The sequence below is a fragment of the Pinus tabuliformis genome, chromosome 6, assembly GCF_031772625.1.
Source record: "Pinus tabuliformis cultivar Carrire ecotype Pingquan chromosome 6, CPIR1, whole genome shotgun sequence".
NCBI lineage: Eukaryota > Viridiplantae > Streptophyta > Pinopsida > Pinales > Pinaceae > Pinus > Pinus tabuliformis.
This window is the reverse complement of record NC_142292.1, coordinates 1103467016-1103485551: the sequence shown is the minus strand read 5'-3', so window position 1 is coordinate 1103485551 and position 18536 is coordinate 1103467016. Positions and strand designations below refer to the sequence as shown.

The 18536-nt window shown below is 41.0% G+C and overlaps 1 protein-coding gene across 6 annotated transcripts in view; it reads right to left on the bottom strand.

The window, feature by feature from the left end:
* The window catches only part of LOC149262770 (uncharacterized), a 352995-nt gene that overhangs the window by 175767 nt on the left and 158692 nt on the right, over positions 1–18536 (bottom strand). For all 6 annotated transcript variants that reach the window (XR_016259200.1, XR_016259199.1, XM_089425177.1 and 3 more), the window contains one exon: positions 7964–8025. Coding sequence is in view for 4 of the 6 variants with exons in the window: in XM_089425177.1 (XP_089281303.1) it covers positions 7964–8025 (62 nt within the window). In the remaining 2 variants the exon portion in view is untranslated. The remainder of the gene's footprint in view (positions 1–7963; positions 8026–18536) is intronic.

Below are 18536 nucleotides of genomic sequence, written 5' to 3'. Positions count from 1 at the left end.
TAGAAAATGGGGTGCTACTGTAGGTGGTCAAATTCAAATGGACTTATCTTATGCCACTATTCCGTAGCTCGATGGAACCCCATTCATTCCTTACAAGGAGCTCTTATTTCTGATTCATTGTAATATCCCCGATTTCTTAAGTACTAAGGGGACCACCCAATTTTGGCACAATTTTGGCATTGGCATCATTTTTGGTAATTAAACTTAGGAGAAGGGGAAGAATTAAAATTTTGGAGGGTTGTGGGACCACCCACAAGGCATACGCACCCCTTGTGTTGGAAAATCAAGAGACTTGCATATTATAACTATTTTCCTTAGCTTGATAATTATTTGTGATGTTAAATGTTCTTTTATTACTCCTTTAATTATGTTCATCAAGCAATTACCAAAACAAGAAACTCACAAAGAGACAGAGTACACAAGATATAGGCTCCAAGGCCAAGGCAAAACCCATCCAATGGGAAAACCTAGAAAATGCTTCTCTTCTTCCTTAAAATGTGCTTACAAAAAATATTTCCAAGTGTTGATTTGGGGTAGCATCGGATATGCTCTAGCCATGAAAATTGGTGGAGAGGCTAAAGCACATGATATCTCCAAAACCCGGATATGGTTTGGACAGATTGTACCCGATTTGGGAGATATTAAAATAATTAATATTTGTAATGGAGTTCCTAAGTCTAAAATTAGGAAAAATAAAATATTAATGGGTTTTAATATAAAACTGGGTTAGAAGGTTCCAAAATTCATGGATCAAGCCAAATCTAATCTTAGTCATTGATTAGAGATTTAATCTCGGTCGTTGATGGACCAACGAGAAAAGTATAAGAAGAGGCTTAAGGGTCAGTTGGAGAATATACTGAGGGAGACCAGTTAGTTCGATTTCTGGAGCGGGGTTAGTTGAGAAATTCGAACTAGTGGTCTGGAGAGCAGCAGGAGGCAGTGAGTACGGAACAGAGAGTCAGGAACAGCATCAGAAGATAGGTGAATAGGTTGGAGAGGCAGACGCAGAGGTAGCAGACTGCGCAGTCACTGGAGGGCCTACGTGGGTGACGCAGAGAAGCCCAGTGCTAACGCAGAGAGGCAAGGGCTGACGCAGAGGGTCTGGGAGCTACGTAGAGTTCAGCCAAGCTGACACTGAGACTGGGAGAAGTGCTAGAGAATTTTCTCTCTTTTGGGTAAGCCAGTTTGGCACCCAGTTCTACTAAAGAATTGTTGAATAATAAAATCCTCCCTTGCTGCACCGGTTTTCCCACATTGGGTTTTTCTGGGGACTGTTGTCCAAAATATCTGTTTCGATGTGTTAATTCTTGTGCATGTGTTTGTTTCTATATTATGGTGTGATATCTACAGCAGAATTTATTTTAATGTTTACTGAAGGATTTTCATGAATAACTTATTGGGAAAATAAATAGGTAAAATAAATCAGTTGTTGCAGTGACAGAATTTTCACATGGTATCAGAGCAAGTAATCAGAGACAGGAAGGGAAAATCAATTATGGGTCGAGACCATAATGCAGAGGAATCTACGTAAGGAGACTCGCACAGATTTTCAGAAAATTGCACAAGAGAAAGTGATTTCGATTTCTCTATGTTGGCTTCCATGCTGGAAGAAGAAGTCGCTTGTGTGACTAGCTCTACATCATCAGAGGTGTGGTATATAGACAGTGGAGCCTCTTGGCATATGACGGGAATCTGGGAATGTTTCTCAGATTATCGGGAGGAGAAGATGAACTTTCAGATCACCATGGGGAACAAGGCAAAGTGTACTCCAGTAGGGAGGGGTAACATAGTTTTTCAAACAGAATCCATTGTGCTGCATGTACCAAGATTGGGGATGAATTTACTTTCCGTGTCGCAACTTCAAGGCAAAGGCTATGACGTTTTCTTCATCAAGGAGAAAGTATACGTCAAACACCCGAGATGGAAAAAGAAAGTGAAAATCAGGATCAAAAGTAACGGGTTATACAGACTACAACTAGAATCACCAATGGCACTAATAGGCAGTCATGGAGACAAGGATTTGAACGAACTATGGCACAGAAGAATGGGACATTTGCACCATGGGGCTCTGAGAATTCTCAGGAGCATTGTAACAGGAGCTCCGGATCTTAGTACGGAACGAGATGATGTATGCAGAGGATGTGCTCTAGTAAAGTATGCCAAAGCAGCATTTTCTAGAAGTAAAAACAGGGCCAAGAGTGTACTAGGATTGATACACTCAGATATCTACGAACCATGTCCACTAAAACCCTTAGTGGTGCCGAGTACTTCCTCACCTTCATTGATGACCACTCAAGGAAAACTTGGATTTATTTTCTGAAAACCAAGGACAAGGTTTTTTGTCGATTCAAAGAGTTCAAGGCTCTAGTGGAGAATCTAACTAGGAAGAAAATAAAAGTTTTGCGCTCAAATAATGGTGGAGAGATGTCGATAAGGACTTCACTTATTTTTGCACTAAGGAGGGCATCAGAAGAGAGTGGATAGCTCCTTACAATCTAGAGCATAATGGAGTAGCACAAAGAAAGAACAGGACTATTGTATAAGCAGCTAGGGCCATGATGTATGATCAGGATATGTCAAAATTCTTGTGGGCAGAAGCATGCAACACAGCAGTCTATGTTCAGAATAGAACTCCTCATCGGGCATTGGGCAAGGTTACTCCAGAGAAAGTCTTATCAGGGAAGACGCCAAAGTTAGTCATTTTAGGATATTTGGGAGCTTAGCATATTGCTGCATACCCAAGGAAAAGAGGAAGAAGTTGGATCAAACTGTGGAGAAAGGATATCTAGTGGGATATAGCGAGAACGCTAAGGCATACAAAATCTATCTTCCGAGGAACAGGAAGGTAGTAGTTCGATGAGATGTGAAGTTCATTGAGGACTAGGCTTTCAGAAAATCTCGAGAAATGCCTTCCGAGGAGCAGTCAAAATAAGAACCGTTGGTCAAACCTCTTCAACCAACGAAAGAAAAGAATTCTTCCTCGGGTCAGGAAGAATCACAGGATGAGGAGGAGCTAACAGAAGCAACTACTGGCAGGGGAAGAACAAGCAGGGAACTTCGTCAGATTCTGCAAGATGTAGAGGACTTCATCAGTGCGCCAAGGAACAATAAGAGGGATCGAAAACAACCAAATAGATATCAAGCATTAGTAGCTCAGGTTGGGGAGCCTGCTAGTTTTTAGGAGGCAACTCAACATCAGGTTTGGCTGGATGTGATAGTAGAGGAGTACAACTCCATAATGGTGAACGATGTCTGGGAGGTATTGCCAAGGCCTCAAAACAGATCAGTGGTAGGTTGGAGATGAATCTACAAGATCAAATACGCTACAAACGGCAATGTTGAGAAATACAAAGCCAGGTTTGTGGCTAAGGGGTATGCTCAAAAGGAAGGAATTGACTATGAAGAGACCTTCACCCCGGTAGCCAGGTATACATCTATTAGAACCGTGATATCTCTTGCAGCACAGATGGGGTGGCAGATTCATCATATGGATGTCAAAACGGCATTTCTGAACGGAGTGATAGAAAAAGAGGTATACATTGAACAATCAGAAGGCTTTGAGACACATGACAAGAAATATCATGTATGCAAATTAAAGAAAGCCTTGTATGGGTTGAAACAGGCACCTAGAGCATGGTATGGTCGAATCGATGGCTACTTGTAGAAAATGGGATTTGCCAAGAGTGACGCGGATCCAAATCTCTACTATTTGGTTGTAGAGAATGAGCCTCTAATCTTAGTATTATATGTGGATGATCTCTTCTTGACAGAATCATCCAAGCTCATAGGGGACTGCAAGAAGAATCTAGCCACGGAATTCGACATGAAGGATTTGGGGCGAATGCATTATTTCTTGGGGTTGGAAGTTTGGCAGCGAAAAGGAGGAGATCCTCCTTGGGCAAGGGAGATATGCTACAGAAATCCTGATGAGATTCAAGATGGAGAACTGTAGACCCATGGCTACTCCAATGATAACCCACTGGAAGAAGATTGATGCATCAGAAGACAAGGATGTTGATCCCACCCTATACAGGCAGCTCATAGGGTCCCTGATGTACCTGGTCAATACCAGACCAGACATTTGCTATGTTGTCAACACCCACAGTTAGTTCATGGTGGAGCCGAAGAGGGCGCACTGGGCAGCAGCGAAACATGTTCTCAGGTATTTACAGGGAACAGTCGATTATGGACTCTTGTACACCAAGAGTAAGGATATCAGTTTGAGTGGGTTTAATGATGCAGATTGAGCAGGAAGTTCAGTGGATCAGAAAAGTACCTCTGGGTACTGTTTCAACACTGGATCAGGAATGACCTCTTGGTGCAGTAGGAAACAGAAATTTGTGGCTCTGAGCTCAGCTGATGCAGAATATATGGCTACGAGCACAGCTTCGTGTGAGGCCATATGGCTTAGAAAATTGCTTTTGAACCAATTCAGAAGAAAGATGGAGGCGACTAGGATCATGTGTGATAATCAGAGTTGCATCAAACTCTCTAAGAATCCAGTGTTTCATGATCGGTCAAAGCATATTGATATCTGATGTCACTTTGTCAGAGACTGTGTCCAACGAGGAGTTGTACAGTTGAGCTACACTCCTACAGGAGAACAGGTGGCAAACATCCTCACCAAGGCACTTGGAAGAATAAAGTTTTATTACTTCAGGGAAAATATGGGAATGATGAAGAATCCATTTTAGTAGCAGAAATGGGGGTGGTGTTTTCGTGTAGTAGCAGTCAGCAGTAGCATGATGCAGCATGATGAGAGGGGATGCAATGTAGATGCAATACTGGGAGGATAGAACAGTAGCAGCACAGATGCAAAAGGAGCTATCATACGGACGCAATAGTGGCAGAGGCAGAGCCATGGGCAGCAGTACAAGATGCAGCAGTGCAAAGGATGTTGGGCGGGGAGGCCTAGCATCAGCACAGATACCAGTGCCGGATAATCAGAGTGATACCCAGTGAGGAGTATTACTAGAGCACAGTCCTCGCTAAGGAGTGTTGATTTGGGGTAGCATCGGATGTGCTCTAGCCATGAAAATTGGTGGAGAGTCTAAAGCACGTGAGATCTCCAAGACCCAGAAATGGTTTGGACATATTGTACCCGATTTGGGAGATATTAAAATAATTAATATTTTTAATGGAGTTTCTAAGTCTAAACTTAGGAAAAATAAAATATTAATGGGTTTTAATATAAAATTGTGTTAGAAGGTTCCAAAAGTCATGGATCAAGCCAAATCTAATCTTAGCCGTTGATTAGAGATTTAATCTCAATCTTTGATGGACCAACCAGAAAAGTATAAGAAGAGGCTTGAGGGTCAATTGGAGAATATACTGAGGGAGACCAGTCAGTTTGATTTCTGGAGCAGGGTTAGCTAAGAAATTCGAACTAGTGGTCTAGAGAGTAGCAGGAGGCAGCAAGTACAGAACAGAGAGTCGAGAACAGCACCAGAAGATCAGCGAAGAGGTTGGAGAGGCAGACGCAGAACCTCTCAGGCACAAGCTAAGGCTTGTTGATAAATTCTCCCTGGTTGAGAGGGAGGGAGCATGGATTTCTCCTCTCAGGTTGAGAGGGAGTAAGGTTGGAATTGTTTCTCCCTATGTCATGTACTAGGCCAGGACTAACAGTTGTAAGTCTAGTGCATGCATCACAAATAGAGAGAATGATGATTTGAATTAGCATGGTTCTCCTTGTGTCAGGTACTATGACGTATTAGGACTGATATCCTAAGTCAAGTACATGGACATGGATACGGAGAATGATAGATTGGATAAGCATCTTGGACAAACATTCTTGAGTCATGTACTGTGATGGATTCGGATGGAGATCCTAAGTAAACTACATGGACTTGGATAAGATTGGTCTGATGGACAGACATTTCTTTGAGGGAAATGGTATCCTAGGTGGAGTATGTACATAGAATGCCTCACATAATTGTGCTCTGATCTTGTGAGAGATAGAGTGTACCTGTCAAGGCCTTGGTAATGTGACAATGTTGGTTATGATGATACTTTGATGCTTATCAATCTGGATCCCTTCTTATGAGAATATTTCAACTTGAGATAGCCCTGTTGAGTCATTATGAATACCTCCCTAGTTAAGAAAGAGTGTTGGAAAAGTAACTAGGTTTGGTTTTCATATTAATTTGTATTTTATGTAAATGAAAAAGAATTTTATTTGTTTCAAGCATGAGTTTCATGCTCAATTCTAGAGTAAGCATGTTCTTCATGCTTTTAGGGATTAATTAAGTCAAAGTCCATCTGGACTCTCTGCAAGAAAAGGAAAAGATATTATTTATAAAAAAAAAAGACCAAGAAAAGGAAAAGAAATTATCTTTAAAAAAGACCAAGAAAAGGAAAAGAAATTATTTAAAAAAAAAAAAAAACAGAAAAAAGAGTCAAATAGTCATCCATAAAAAGACCAGGTTGGCCCTCCAGTTAGTCAAGTCGGCCTACTGATCAAATGTGACACTTCATAGTAACGAACAACTATATAGGCGTGATTCCTCCACCAAAAGGACATAAGTTTGGTTGATGTTCTGAAGAAGTATGTGAGTTGCAGCGGCAAGGATATGCGGAGTTTTCCATGGAAGGATGTGCGAGTTCTCTGAAGCTTTGTGACAAGGCCAAAAATCTAAAGTAGTCTGTAATTTTTGTGACAGAACTGAAAATCTGAAGAAGTCTACAATTACTGACAGGAACAGAGTTTGAAGAAGCTTGATTTTGACTGTAACTCAGAAGGAGGGCTGACTTGGGGATCTTATGGAGGAAGCTGTCTTGGCCTGGTGTGGAGCCTATATCTTGTGTTCTTTGTGACTTTGTGATCTTCATGTTTTGCTAATTGCTTGATGAAGAAGTAAAACTAAATAATAAAAAGCCAACAAAATATCACAAGTAATTATCATGTAAGGAGAATCAATTAATAATAGACAAACTCATTGATTTTCCAGCACTTTCCAAACAACTTACTCTCTTTGTGTACCTGATCAAGAACCTCACCTTGACAGTTGCTATTGGACAAAAATTCAAGAAAGTAGGAAAATGTCTTAAAGTTTAAATTCAAATACAGGAACCAGAACTACAAATAGAACTCCACACTCTACCGCTCAAAGAGATGGATATAGTGCCAGGTGCAACATAATTGATGCAATTGGGAAGTCATACCACAAAACTTGAAGAGCAGTTCATGGAGTTTAATCGACAAGGTCAACAGTAAAAATTATATGATTTTGAAGCTTCCACTCTCAAGAAAGATGCAACAATATACAGGGAACCTCACCACACTCAAAGCATGAACAAAGCCAAACCCATAAAAATATATAAACATCATTCCATAGAAACATGCTCTACTAGAGAGAGCCATATTTACTATGCTTTGAGAACAAAGCATTCCTTAAGAGGACAGAAACGTTACAAACATAATAATATAATACATAATGATAAGTTAATTAGTTAATGAAAGATGTGTCTTATCAAAAAGATATGTCCATTAGTATGAAAAGGCACCCCGCCTAAGTATTTATAGCGCGGAACCTCATTGTAGTATTCATCATGATTTATATTATCAATCATTTATCCATCAATACATTTATATATCTATAAAATAATTCTATCTTTGAAACAGAAATAGGGACTGTTCATTATATCAACTCTCTATGATAGACACACTTAACTTAGCTAATCATATGATAAGTTCCATGTGGATTTAATCGAGTGGATTCAATCATGTTCCTAACTAAACTTGTAGACGAGGTAAATATTACATATATACACATCACATATTGAAAGCCAATAATCCTCTACCCTTCAGCACTATGTATATTTCCAAGGATCAAGACTAGAAGAAAAATGTGGTCTTGATGAATACAAAAATTTGATAAAATGATTTGCTTAAAACCAAATATTAAGAACAAATACTAGCATGAGAATTACATAAAGATATAAAGGAAACAATTAAATGGCATACCCAATATCTTTACCATCAACCAATGGTCGAACAAGTAACTGTCCACTTCTTGCGCGAATCATCTGTCATCCATAATAATAAATAATGATACATGACCACAAAAGTAAAATTCTAAGTTAGCCAAAGTCTCATTTACAAACATGAATGATCATCATTCACTTCCTACAACCAAATCACTTATGATGAAAAACATTACTCTTCAGTTAACAATAGCAACAACTATAATAACAAAAGCATTGCAACTAAAATTTCATTCCATTTGCATAGAAACACATCACATAATGTAGTGATAATAGAAAGAAAATAATACTCATTGTTATGTATCTTCCTCATAATGTCACTTATTATCCTCTTCTAATAACTTTCGCAAGTGCCACATATGCTTCTCCCTTATCTTTTTTCCTCCTATTTAGGATAACTCTCTTATTAGCATCTTCCATTCTTCTTCTTAACACTATTATTGTTGAAAAATGTAACTAGGTTCAGTCTTCATAATGACATGTGTAATCATGGTTTTATGTAATTGATGAAAAGAAGGAAAATAAAATTATTTTGTAATGCTTGAGTCATGGGTTTCATGCTCGAGGAATTTTATTTTAGATAAGGCTCCCATTTTGAGCCTTTAGGGTTGGTCATCATGTCATAAAGTCTATTGAGTAAATGTCAAAGTTTGAAGACCCATTTGGGCATATTATTGATTGTAAAAAGCAAAGTTAATTGTATCAAAAACCCTCCAAGACCTTGTCACAAGCTCTCTCTCATGTCAACCTAAAAAAAAGAAAAAAATGCTTCTGGGATGGCAAGTCGGCTTATTTCTATAGGCAGATCACTATATATTGAAGTATCTCGGCCTCCATTTGGACATTCACTCGACCAAGCAACAAAGAGAGAAATAGAAGTGCGAAGATCTCAAGAAGAGTCCTATCACCAAGCGAAGAAAGGAAGATCATCACTGAGATTGTTTTTCTTATCTATTCTTTGGGCTAACACCTCCACACGTTTGAGGATCTAGTGCTATCTACAGCAAGAAGGACCGAAATATCACATTCATATTGAGAGGGCAGATTTAGGGAGAAAAACAAGGTGATTCTCAAGCCAAGTTGAAGGAGAAAGAGTCTCCATCTAAAGCGAAGGGAATCAAGGTGTTATTCTCTCTCACATGCCACATCTAGGGTTTCTGAAGTAGGGCCAAGAGTTGCAGATCTGAACCAAGGGACTGAAATCTGAAGGATAGTCGAGATAGTGGGAGAAGGAGGAAGTTTGACCATCGTTGACTCAAGGAAGAAATCAAACTAAGAAGGCTTGTGACTTGGTCTTGGAGAGGTTGCTGTGTCAAGGGTCTTGGTCTTGGTATTTGTCAATTGGAGTCTCTATAAGAAGAAGAATTCATTTGGGTTTTCCTCTCAAGTTGGAGAGGTTTTGGCCCTAGCTGATCACCTACATTTTGTGTCTCTTGTCTCTTTATTGTTTATGCTTTGGTAGTTGTTTGATGAAGAACAATGTCATGTCCCCATTTTTATTCTTCTTCATAGCACAGCCAGGGTGGATTTCCAGGGCAGGGGATGGCCAGGTTCGTGGAGCAGGTTATGTCATCAGGGGCCCCGATGGAGTTTTAAGGAGTTTCTATGAGGTCCAACGACAATCGCTTGGTATATTCCATCATCCGCACAGTTTGCCTTTCATTCCAACGCATTCCAACAACTTTCAGAAAACTGAGTTATTAGTGGGCTTGACTCAATTAATTATGCTTAAGGTGGAATTCCGGGAGGAATACGTGGCAGAACTGTTGAAATTTCTAAGTCTAACACGTTATAAATCCCTACTGCATTATCTGGTTATTTCATCTACTTGTTTATTCCTTAACAAGTTATTTATACTTATAAATAGTGAAAATAAACACAAATGCAGCCTTAAGTCATATACAGATCAGTGACTGAAATACTAGACAAACACACAAGGAACACCATTATTTTTGGACAACATGTCCCCAGAAAAACCCAATGCAGGAAAACTGGTGCAGCAGTACTAAGGGTTTTATTATTATGCAGATTTCTTGAGTACAACTAGGGTGCCAAACCGGCTCACCCAACAGAGATTTTTACACGGTAGTAATACCTCTTCTCGAAGACAGATATTCCGCTTCTTAGCACTAGTCTGCCCCACGAAAATCCTTTCGGCGCTTCTCCAAGGCTCTATGTCAGCCCTACTAGCCTCTGCATCAGCCTTCTACCTCTCTATGTCATCTCTATGGCCTTATGCGTCACCCACGCAGGCCCCTCAGCCTATGTGCAGTCTCTAGCTACCTCTGCGTGGCTCCTGCTTCCTCTGTGTAGCTATGGTTGCCCCTGCATCAGCCTCTTTAGTCACTGTGCTGACCCTCAGGCACTATCTCTGCCTCTCTACTATGTACTCACTGCCCCTCGCTACAACAGATCACTTATTCGAGATTGCTGACTAGGAAGCAAGAAGAAATGTTGACTAGTCCAGGAAGCAAGCAACGAATAAGTGCCAAGAAGCAAGCAACGAAGAAGTGCCCCCACAAGGAGCATAAGGTAGTTGACCAATCTATCCATGAAGAAGCAAATGAAGAAAGAGATCAAGCATGTGAAGAACACCATGATCACAAAGAATCGCTATCTGACAAAGAACCATTGAAGATATCTCCTGAAAGAAGGCAAGACAACTCTGACAAAGGAAGGACCCTTGACACCTATGAAGGCCTTGGAGATATAAAAGATGCAAATAATTGATTCTACTCTATGAAAATGTCATGATGAAGAAGCCATCCAACAAAAGCACAATTTTATGTTGAAGCAATAATAGGATGAAGTCATGATGGGCTACTAGGTCAAAGCATGTAAACAAGCAAGTACAATATTGTATCCAAGAGAAGTGTATTCTGAAGCATGGACAGGTGACAAAGGAGTAGCCATATGACAAGAAAACTTGATGTATAACAAGAAAGCCACTTTCCATGAAGGAAGCAATGACATGACAAACCAAGAAGGAAAGTGATCGATCAGTGGTGCCCTACCTAGAAGAAGTTCGAACAAAGACTTTATGACATCAAAGAAAGGAAGGAGATCAAGCAGTTGAAGGACCCACAAAGAAGAAGTTGCTTTTGAATGAAAGAGTCCCTGGTTAAGAGGGAGCTTTGACAGTCCCTAATCAAAAGGGAGTTTTGGATCACCCCTAATTACAAAGGAGTGACAATTGTGTTTTTCCATTTCATGGGTCATGCACTAGACCACGACTAACAACAGTAAGTCTAGATGAATGCCATGAATGGAAATGTAGACACAAGATAAACACAACATTCTTGTCTTCACTTGGGAAGAAAGAATGGGAGGATTGGGTAATCATCTGGCATCGGATACCCTTGGAGGATGTGTAGGGCATCCAAGACAAGAGTTGGCAAGAGGACCAATATTCTTTGAGGGTTGGGAACCCAAGACAAGAATAGTCCTATAAGGTCATACTCAAAGAACACCCGGATGGGTATGTACCTTGAGAGACAATGACTAAGGTGTTTACAAGTCATTGGTCTCGCCAACATTGTACGCTAATCTATTGAGAGATAGAGTTGTCAATCAAGGCCTTGTTGTGGAAACAATTTTGAATATTATGATGCTATAACAGATGGATTACAAATCCGATTTCTCTTATGTGAATTCTTCAGAAATTGATAATAGCCAAACACCTTGTAATATTGTATGAATACCTCCCTAGTTAAGAGGGAGTGTTGAAGGAAATGTAACTAGGTTCGGTCTTCATAAATGTACTTTTGATATTTGTACTTATTCAAGAAAAGAAATATTATTTTTATAATATATGTCAATGAGTTTCTTACTCATTGAAATAGGTCTAGCACATGTTAAGTGCTATAGGTGAGTCAAATAGTCAAAAGGAAATGTTGAAGGCCTTAAGGGCATGTTACACCATGTATTAGGGTCAAGACAATACCTCCAATGCAAATTCAAGTCCCCTCTTATGCAAAGGCACCATCAAAGAAGCTCCTTCAAGCATGTTACACCACTAAAGAAGCCATCCGAAGCAAGCACAACAAGTCGGCCTGCAAATTGTCCTCAAGTCAGCCTAAAAGGAGGGACAATCCTCTATATATAGAGGTTGTCCACTCCACCAAAACGCACTCACTTACCTCTGAAATCAGCACAGCAAATGAGCAAGTAAAGGGTGAAAAAGAGACGAGAAAGGGAGCCTCTAGTGCACCATCGAAGGAAGGAAGAACACCGAATCTTAAAGGATTGTTTCTAGGGAAATCTACAGTCACACGTGCGAGGACAGGGAAGGCTGCCTGCGGTCATAACAGCAGAAACCCACAGTTGGCATATCTCTCTAATTGGGCTAGGAAACTAGACCTATAAGGTCTCCCAATCAAGCGAAGGAGAAGGACACTCAAGCGAAGGAAGAAAAGAGCTTACCATATCAAGGAAATCACCACATGTGTGGAAATCTAGGTTGCAGGACAGTCATATCAAGTCTGCACCTACACCTTGAAGAAAGAGCTCATTTGGTCAAGTAGAAGAAAGGGATCATCACAAGAAAAGGGACTTATCAAAAGGTGTCTCTTCTAGAGCAAGTGCAACAAGGTCTATCAACAATTGAGAGAAGAACAAAGTGTCGGAAGAAGGAGGTCGAAGTACCGGAAGGAGGAAGTGCCAAAGAAACAAAGTGTCGGAAGGACTTAACTTGTGCTTGGAGGATATTCAGGTCAGGGGTCTAGGGTTTGGCATTGATCAATAAGAAAAACTTACTAAAGGGATTTCCTCTCAAGAGAAGAGAGGTTTTGGCCCTAGCAGAGAGCCAGCATCTTGAGTTCTTGTTCTTATGTTTTGGTAGCAGTTTGATGAAGTACACACACATGCATTAATAATAAGAAGAAGAAGATTAAGCTAACTAGAAAATGTAAAAAGACTCCACAAATTGTCATCAAGTAACGAAGAATCACACTACACTTATTTGCCCTAGATTCTTCAACAGTTCTTAGTCCTTGTGCCGGGGGATAGGACCATGTAGTGTACACGCTATGTTCCCGCTCTGACAGTGACCATGGGGAACTATTCAGTCACAAATCATTTCTTTGTGGTGGATGTACCAGACACCAATGTGGTGATGGGTGTCCAATGGCTCTATTCTCTTGGTCGAGTCACTACCGATTGGAGGAAGTTCGCGATGGACTTTATAGGGTCGAGTGGAAACTTGGTTGTCCTTTGGGGCATGCACTCTTACCCTCCACAAACTATTTCAACACACAAGATAAGGTTGGCATGAGGCGTGGTGACATTGAATGGGCGGGAGTTGAGGATTTTTGAGGTTGGGGCTCAGCCCAAGCCACCACAGCCTGACGTACAGGCCATCTAAGACCAATACCCAGTAGTGTTTACAGACATACCACCAAGGCAGCCACTTGATCGGGGATTTGAGCACACGATTGAGTTAGATGAGGGGGTACAAGCCGTGATTAGCACCCCATACAAACATCCCAAGGCTTACAGGGATGAGATTGAACGGGCCATTCATGAGTTGTTGGCACTTGGGCATATTAGGCCTAGCTCTAGCCCTTTTGCTTCATCAGTTGTCCTAGTGAAGAAGAAGGACAGGACATTACACATGTGCATAGATTACCGGTCCCTCAACAAGAAGACCCTGAAGAACCAGTACCCCATCCCACGCATAGATGAGCTAATGGATGAGCTGAGAGGGGCCAAGTTCTTCTCCAAGATAGACTTGCGTTCGGGGTACCACCAGATAAGAGTGAGGGACCTAGGTCCTAGACGTCCCTAAGGCAACTTTTAGGTGTCACTATGGGCACTTCGAATTCTTAGTTATGCCCATTGAGCTAACCAACACACCTGCCACTTTCCAATCCTACATGAACCACGTATTTCGTGGGCAGTTGCGGAAATTCGTATTGGTGTTTTTTGATGATATTTTGATCTATAGCAGGACTTGGGAGGAGCACTTCGAGACAATGTTGCGTATTTTGGAGGAGCAGCAGTTTTATGCCAAGTTGTCCAAATGTGGATTCGGATCAACGAAGATGCTCTATTTGGGGCATATCATTGGGGAGGATGGTGTGAGTGTATGAGGAGAAGATTAGGGCCATCTGGGACTAGCCAGTACCTCGGAATGTGACAGAGTTGAGGGGTTTCATGGGTATTTAAACCTACAACAAGAAGTTCGTGAAGGGCTTCTCCCAGTTGGCAGCTCTTTTCACTGATTTGATAAAGAAGGGGGCATTTGAGTGGACAGATGGAGCGCAAGAGGCCTTTGAGCGCCTCAAATAGGTTATGAGCAGCTGCCCAATGTTGGCACTTCCAGATTTCGCACAACCCTTTGTACTTGAGTGCGATGCATCAGGGGAGGGCGTAGGAGCGGTCTTGATGCAAGGGGGGCACCCGATAGCTTTTGAGAGTCGGAAGCTACTCCCCCACGAGAGGTTATACTCCATATATGATAAAGAGATGCTAGCCATCATGCATGCGCTAGCCAAGTTCAGACAATACTTGGTGGGTAATAGGTTCTAGGTGAAGACAGACCACAATAGCCTCAGATTCTTTTTGGAGTAGAAACAGCAGCAAGAGAGGCAACAGAAGTGGGTGAGCAGCTTCAGGGATATGACTTTGACATTGAGTATATCAAGGGTAAGCACAATGTGGTAGCTAATGCGTTGTCTAGGAAGTCGGCCACCATTCTAGTGGAGTATTCCAAGGACCGATTTGCATGTGAGGTCCTTGATGGTGCAGTGGAGGATGACCGATACAGGGTGATGAACGAGCTAATTTACTATCGGGACCAGATTTATTTAGTGCCCAACTCCCAGTTGAGGGAGAAGATCATGCAGGTTGCCCATGACTCACCGTTAGCAGGGCATCAAGGGTTCACCAAGACATACAGGGCTATCAAGGAGCGCTTTGCATGGAGGGGCCTTAAGGATGATGTTCTAAGGCACGTCTAGGAGTGTGATATGTGCCAAAGAAACAAGGGTGAGAAGACACACCCTGTTGGGTTGCTACAGACTCTTCCTATCCATGAGGGGAAATGAGAGAGCATCTCGATGGATTTTATTACCGGGTTGCCTACAATCCAAGGTAAGGACTGCATATACATGGTGGTAGACAGATTGACGAAATTTTCCCACTTCTTCGCTATTTCAACCTGGTCCTCGGCCTCACAGGTGGCTGAACTATTTGTTAGGGAGGTGTTTCGGCTTCATGAACTTCCGAAGACCATTGTCAGTGACTGGGACAATAGGTTCATGGGGGGATTTAGGAGAGAGTTGTTTCGACTGGTGGGCACAAAGCTCACCTCAAGTACTAGTTACCACCCCGAGACTAACAGGCAGACGGAGATTGTAAACAAGTGGCTGGAGGGCTACCTACACAACTATGTGACGGGCCATCAGCGTGCATGGATATGGCGGTTGCATTTGGGCAAGTACTTCTACAACACAATGTACCATATGTCCATAGGTATGTCCCCATTCAGAGCTTTGTACTGTTATGACGCATTATCTTTCACTGATGTTATGTTTGGAGATAACAAGACCCCAGGGCCAAGGATTGGATTCAGGAGAGCCAAGATATTTTGCGAGCTCTCAAAGATAACCTACAAACTATGCAGAACCAGCAAAAGCTTTACACTGACAGAGGCCGAGTAGAAGGCAATTTGAGGTTGGGGATTTGGTCTATTAAGACTTCAGCCATACAGACAGTCAACGCTCAAATTGAAGGGGGGCAAGAAGCTCAAGCCCTACATTTATGGGTCGTACAGAGTCACTAGGAGAGTTGGTGAGGTGGCGTATGAGCTGGAGCTACCCCCGGGGAGCCGAGTTCACAACATTTTCCATGTGTCTTGCCTGAAAAAGGCACTAGGGCAACACATTTTCCAGTTTCCATTTTCCATGTGTCTTACAATAAATATAATTACTCAGTTGAAGGTTAAAGCTTAAACTTATAATGTGTTGCGCTTCTTTGAATGCAGTTTCTCAAATACACTCTAATTGTGCTCACACCCTGAAGAGCTACAGGTCTGTCTCAGGATTCTGATGGCCAATTTCTGCAAACTTGGTGCCCTTGCACAATAGCTTTGCCACCAAACATCTACAACAAAATAAATAAAACTTAAAACATAATTAAACTTTCAAATAAAGCATAATTGAATTTAAAATATCTAGAATTATAAATTAGTAAATTGAAAATTCTAATGAGTCATAACTTGTCACTTGCGTGGCATGAAGGGGGTCCTTTCACAAATAGCATCATCAAAGCCAAATAGTCCAATACCATCCTCATACATTTGTATCTTGCGATTGATTTTGCTGCGAAGCTCAGGATCATGTACCATCCTATGAATACAGGTATGGAGCCCTTCCATCACCTCACCATCAAAACCAAAGCCGCATTTGTATGAAAATGAGGGGTTGACGAAAAGTGTTGCTGCATGAATGGGTCAATGAAGCATCCTTGTCCACCGACTATCAATCGTATCCCATAACATCATTTGTCTATTAAATCCAACAAAAACCTATGAATCACGAATGGTCTCCTTGGCCCTATCCATGGCCTCATACAAATAAGCCATTGCAGGTTTATCCCCATCTACCAATCACATAACCTTTACTATAGGTTCACTAACTGAGCACACTTCTTTTAGTCCTTGCCAAAATGTGTTAGTGTATACCATTTTTGCAATGGCTCTCCCATCCTATCTCATGTTGTATCTACAATCACGCCACTCATCAAAAACAAACATTTGCTTCAACTCAAACTAACATCAAAGCAAAGACTGAAGAGAAATAAGTTGATGGAAAAACATGTGATTGCAGGATGTCGCAACTCCCTGTTTCTGGGGTATCTATTCGTGAGGCTAAGAACAAAAGCATGGTTATATATAAACTTGGGGATGCTCCTAGCCATATCAATCACCTCCTTGATGAAGGAGAGTTTCCCCATATCCTCAAGCAGCAAATTGATACAATGTGTTGCACATGAGGTCCAGAACAATGTGCAGTGCTTGTCATAAGCATCATGCCAATAGCCACATAATTAGTTGCATTATCTGTTATGACTTGCACCACATTTTACACACCAATCTCCCGGACGAACCCATCTAACAACTCACATATCAATGTTGCATCTTTTATATGTGTTGATGCATCCACTGATTTAATAAACATGGTACCTTTAGGAAAATGTACGAATAAATTTATAAGGGTCCTACCCTTCCTATCTATCCAGCCATAAAAATCCCCTATGCATCCAGACACCTCCCATGTCTACTTCAACTCTGCCAATATAGAGTTGATATCCTCCTTTTCTGGTTGAAGGATTGACCCCCGCAACTCATCATATGTAGCACTTTTCTACCCTTGGCCTGCAATAGTAATAGCATCACACATTAGCTACAAAAATAGATTGTTTTTGGTGATGCTGAGAGGTAAGTCACTCCAGAAAAGACATCTCCACATAACTCGTTTTCTTCTTGCTTCTCCTTTTTTTAACAACTGACTTTATGAAAGGTTGTGCTCCACATCTAGTTCGTGGAACAAACAATGATGACCTCCCACTCTCAGTAACATTAGCAGGTGACATTGTGGAGCCCCTCCCACTACCCTCAGGCTCAATCTCAAAAGTAGATACCCTTGAAGATTTGCGTTGCACATTCGGCCTTGTTTATAGTCGCCTCTTCTTTCTTTCTATCTTTTTCCTCAATTGCTTCAAGTGTAACTCTTATAAGCTCCACACTAGAATTCGTACAAAACCCAACATCATGTCCATGGAGTCTAGCTAGATGGTATTTCAATCACGTAACCACTCCTGTCATATTGTCCCCACACAATTTTCATTTGGGATATCCCTGATTTGTCCCACCATCAGGTTCCCCATACTGCCAAAATCGGTCAAGGGCTTTCACATATTTGTAGTGGATTAATGGACAGTGTCAAAATTCAAACCTAGTGCACCAAAAAGACAAAATTGGCATTAAAACTCCATACACAAAAAATAATAGCCACCTCATTTTAAGAACTCAATTTCTTACTACATTATTTGCAATGAAAAATGGCAATAAGAGGGTGCATAAGAAAGTTTTAAAAATGAAGATTGTTGTCCAAACATGGAGAAAACCGTTGCATTGGTTCATGGGCATGAAAATCATAGCAAATGACAAAAAAACAAGGAAGCAAAATGTTGGTAGGCAAAGAGTGAAATTTCCTTGAAATTGCAGCAACTAGAATTTATTCTCCTAATTGATTAGTAGTTTATTTGTTTTACGACAAATAACTAATAAATCACACTGCAATTCTTCATAATAAAAATATGTTGCAGAAGTAAAATAAGGAACTGAGAAATAGAAGCACACACATAAAAATCGACACAATTATTTTGGACTGAAAAGTCCCTAGAAAAAAACCCCAAAAGGAAAAACGGTGCAGTAGATGAGGGTTTATTTTATTATTATCAAACAATTTCTTGAGAGTACAATAATCTGAAGGCACAACTGGCAATACTCCAGCAAATATCTAGCCAAAATAATATGGAGAAACTTCTCC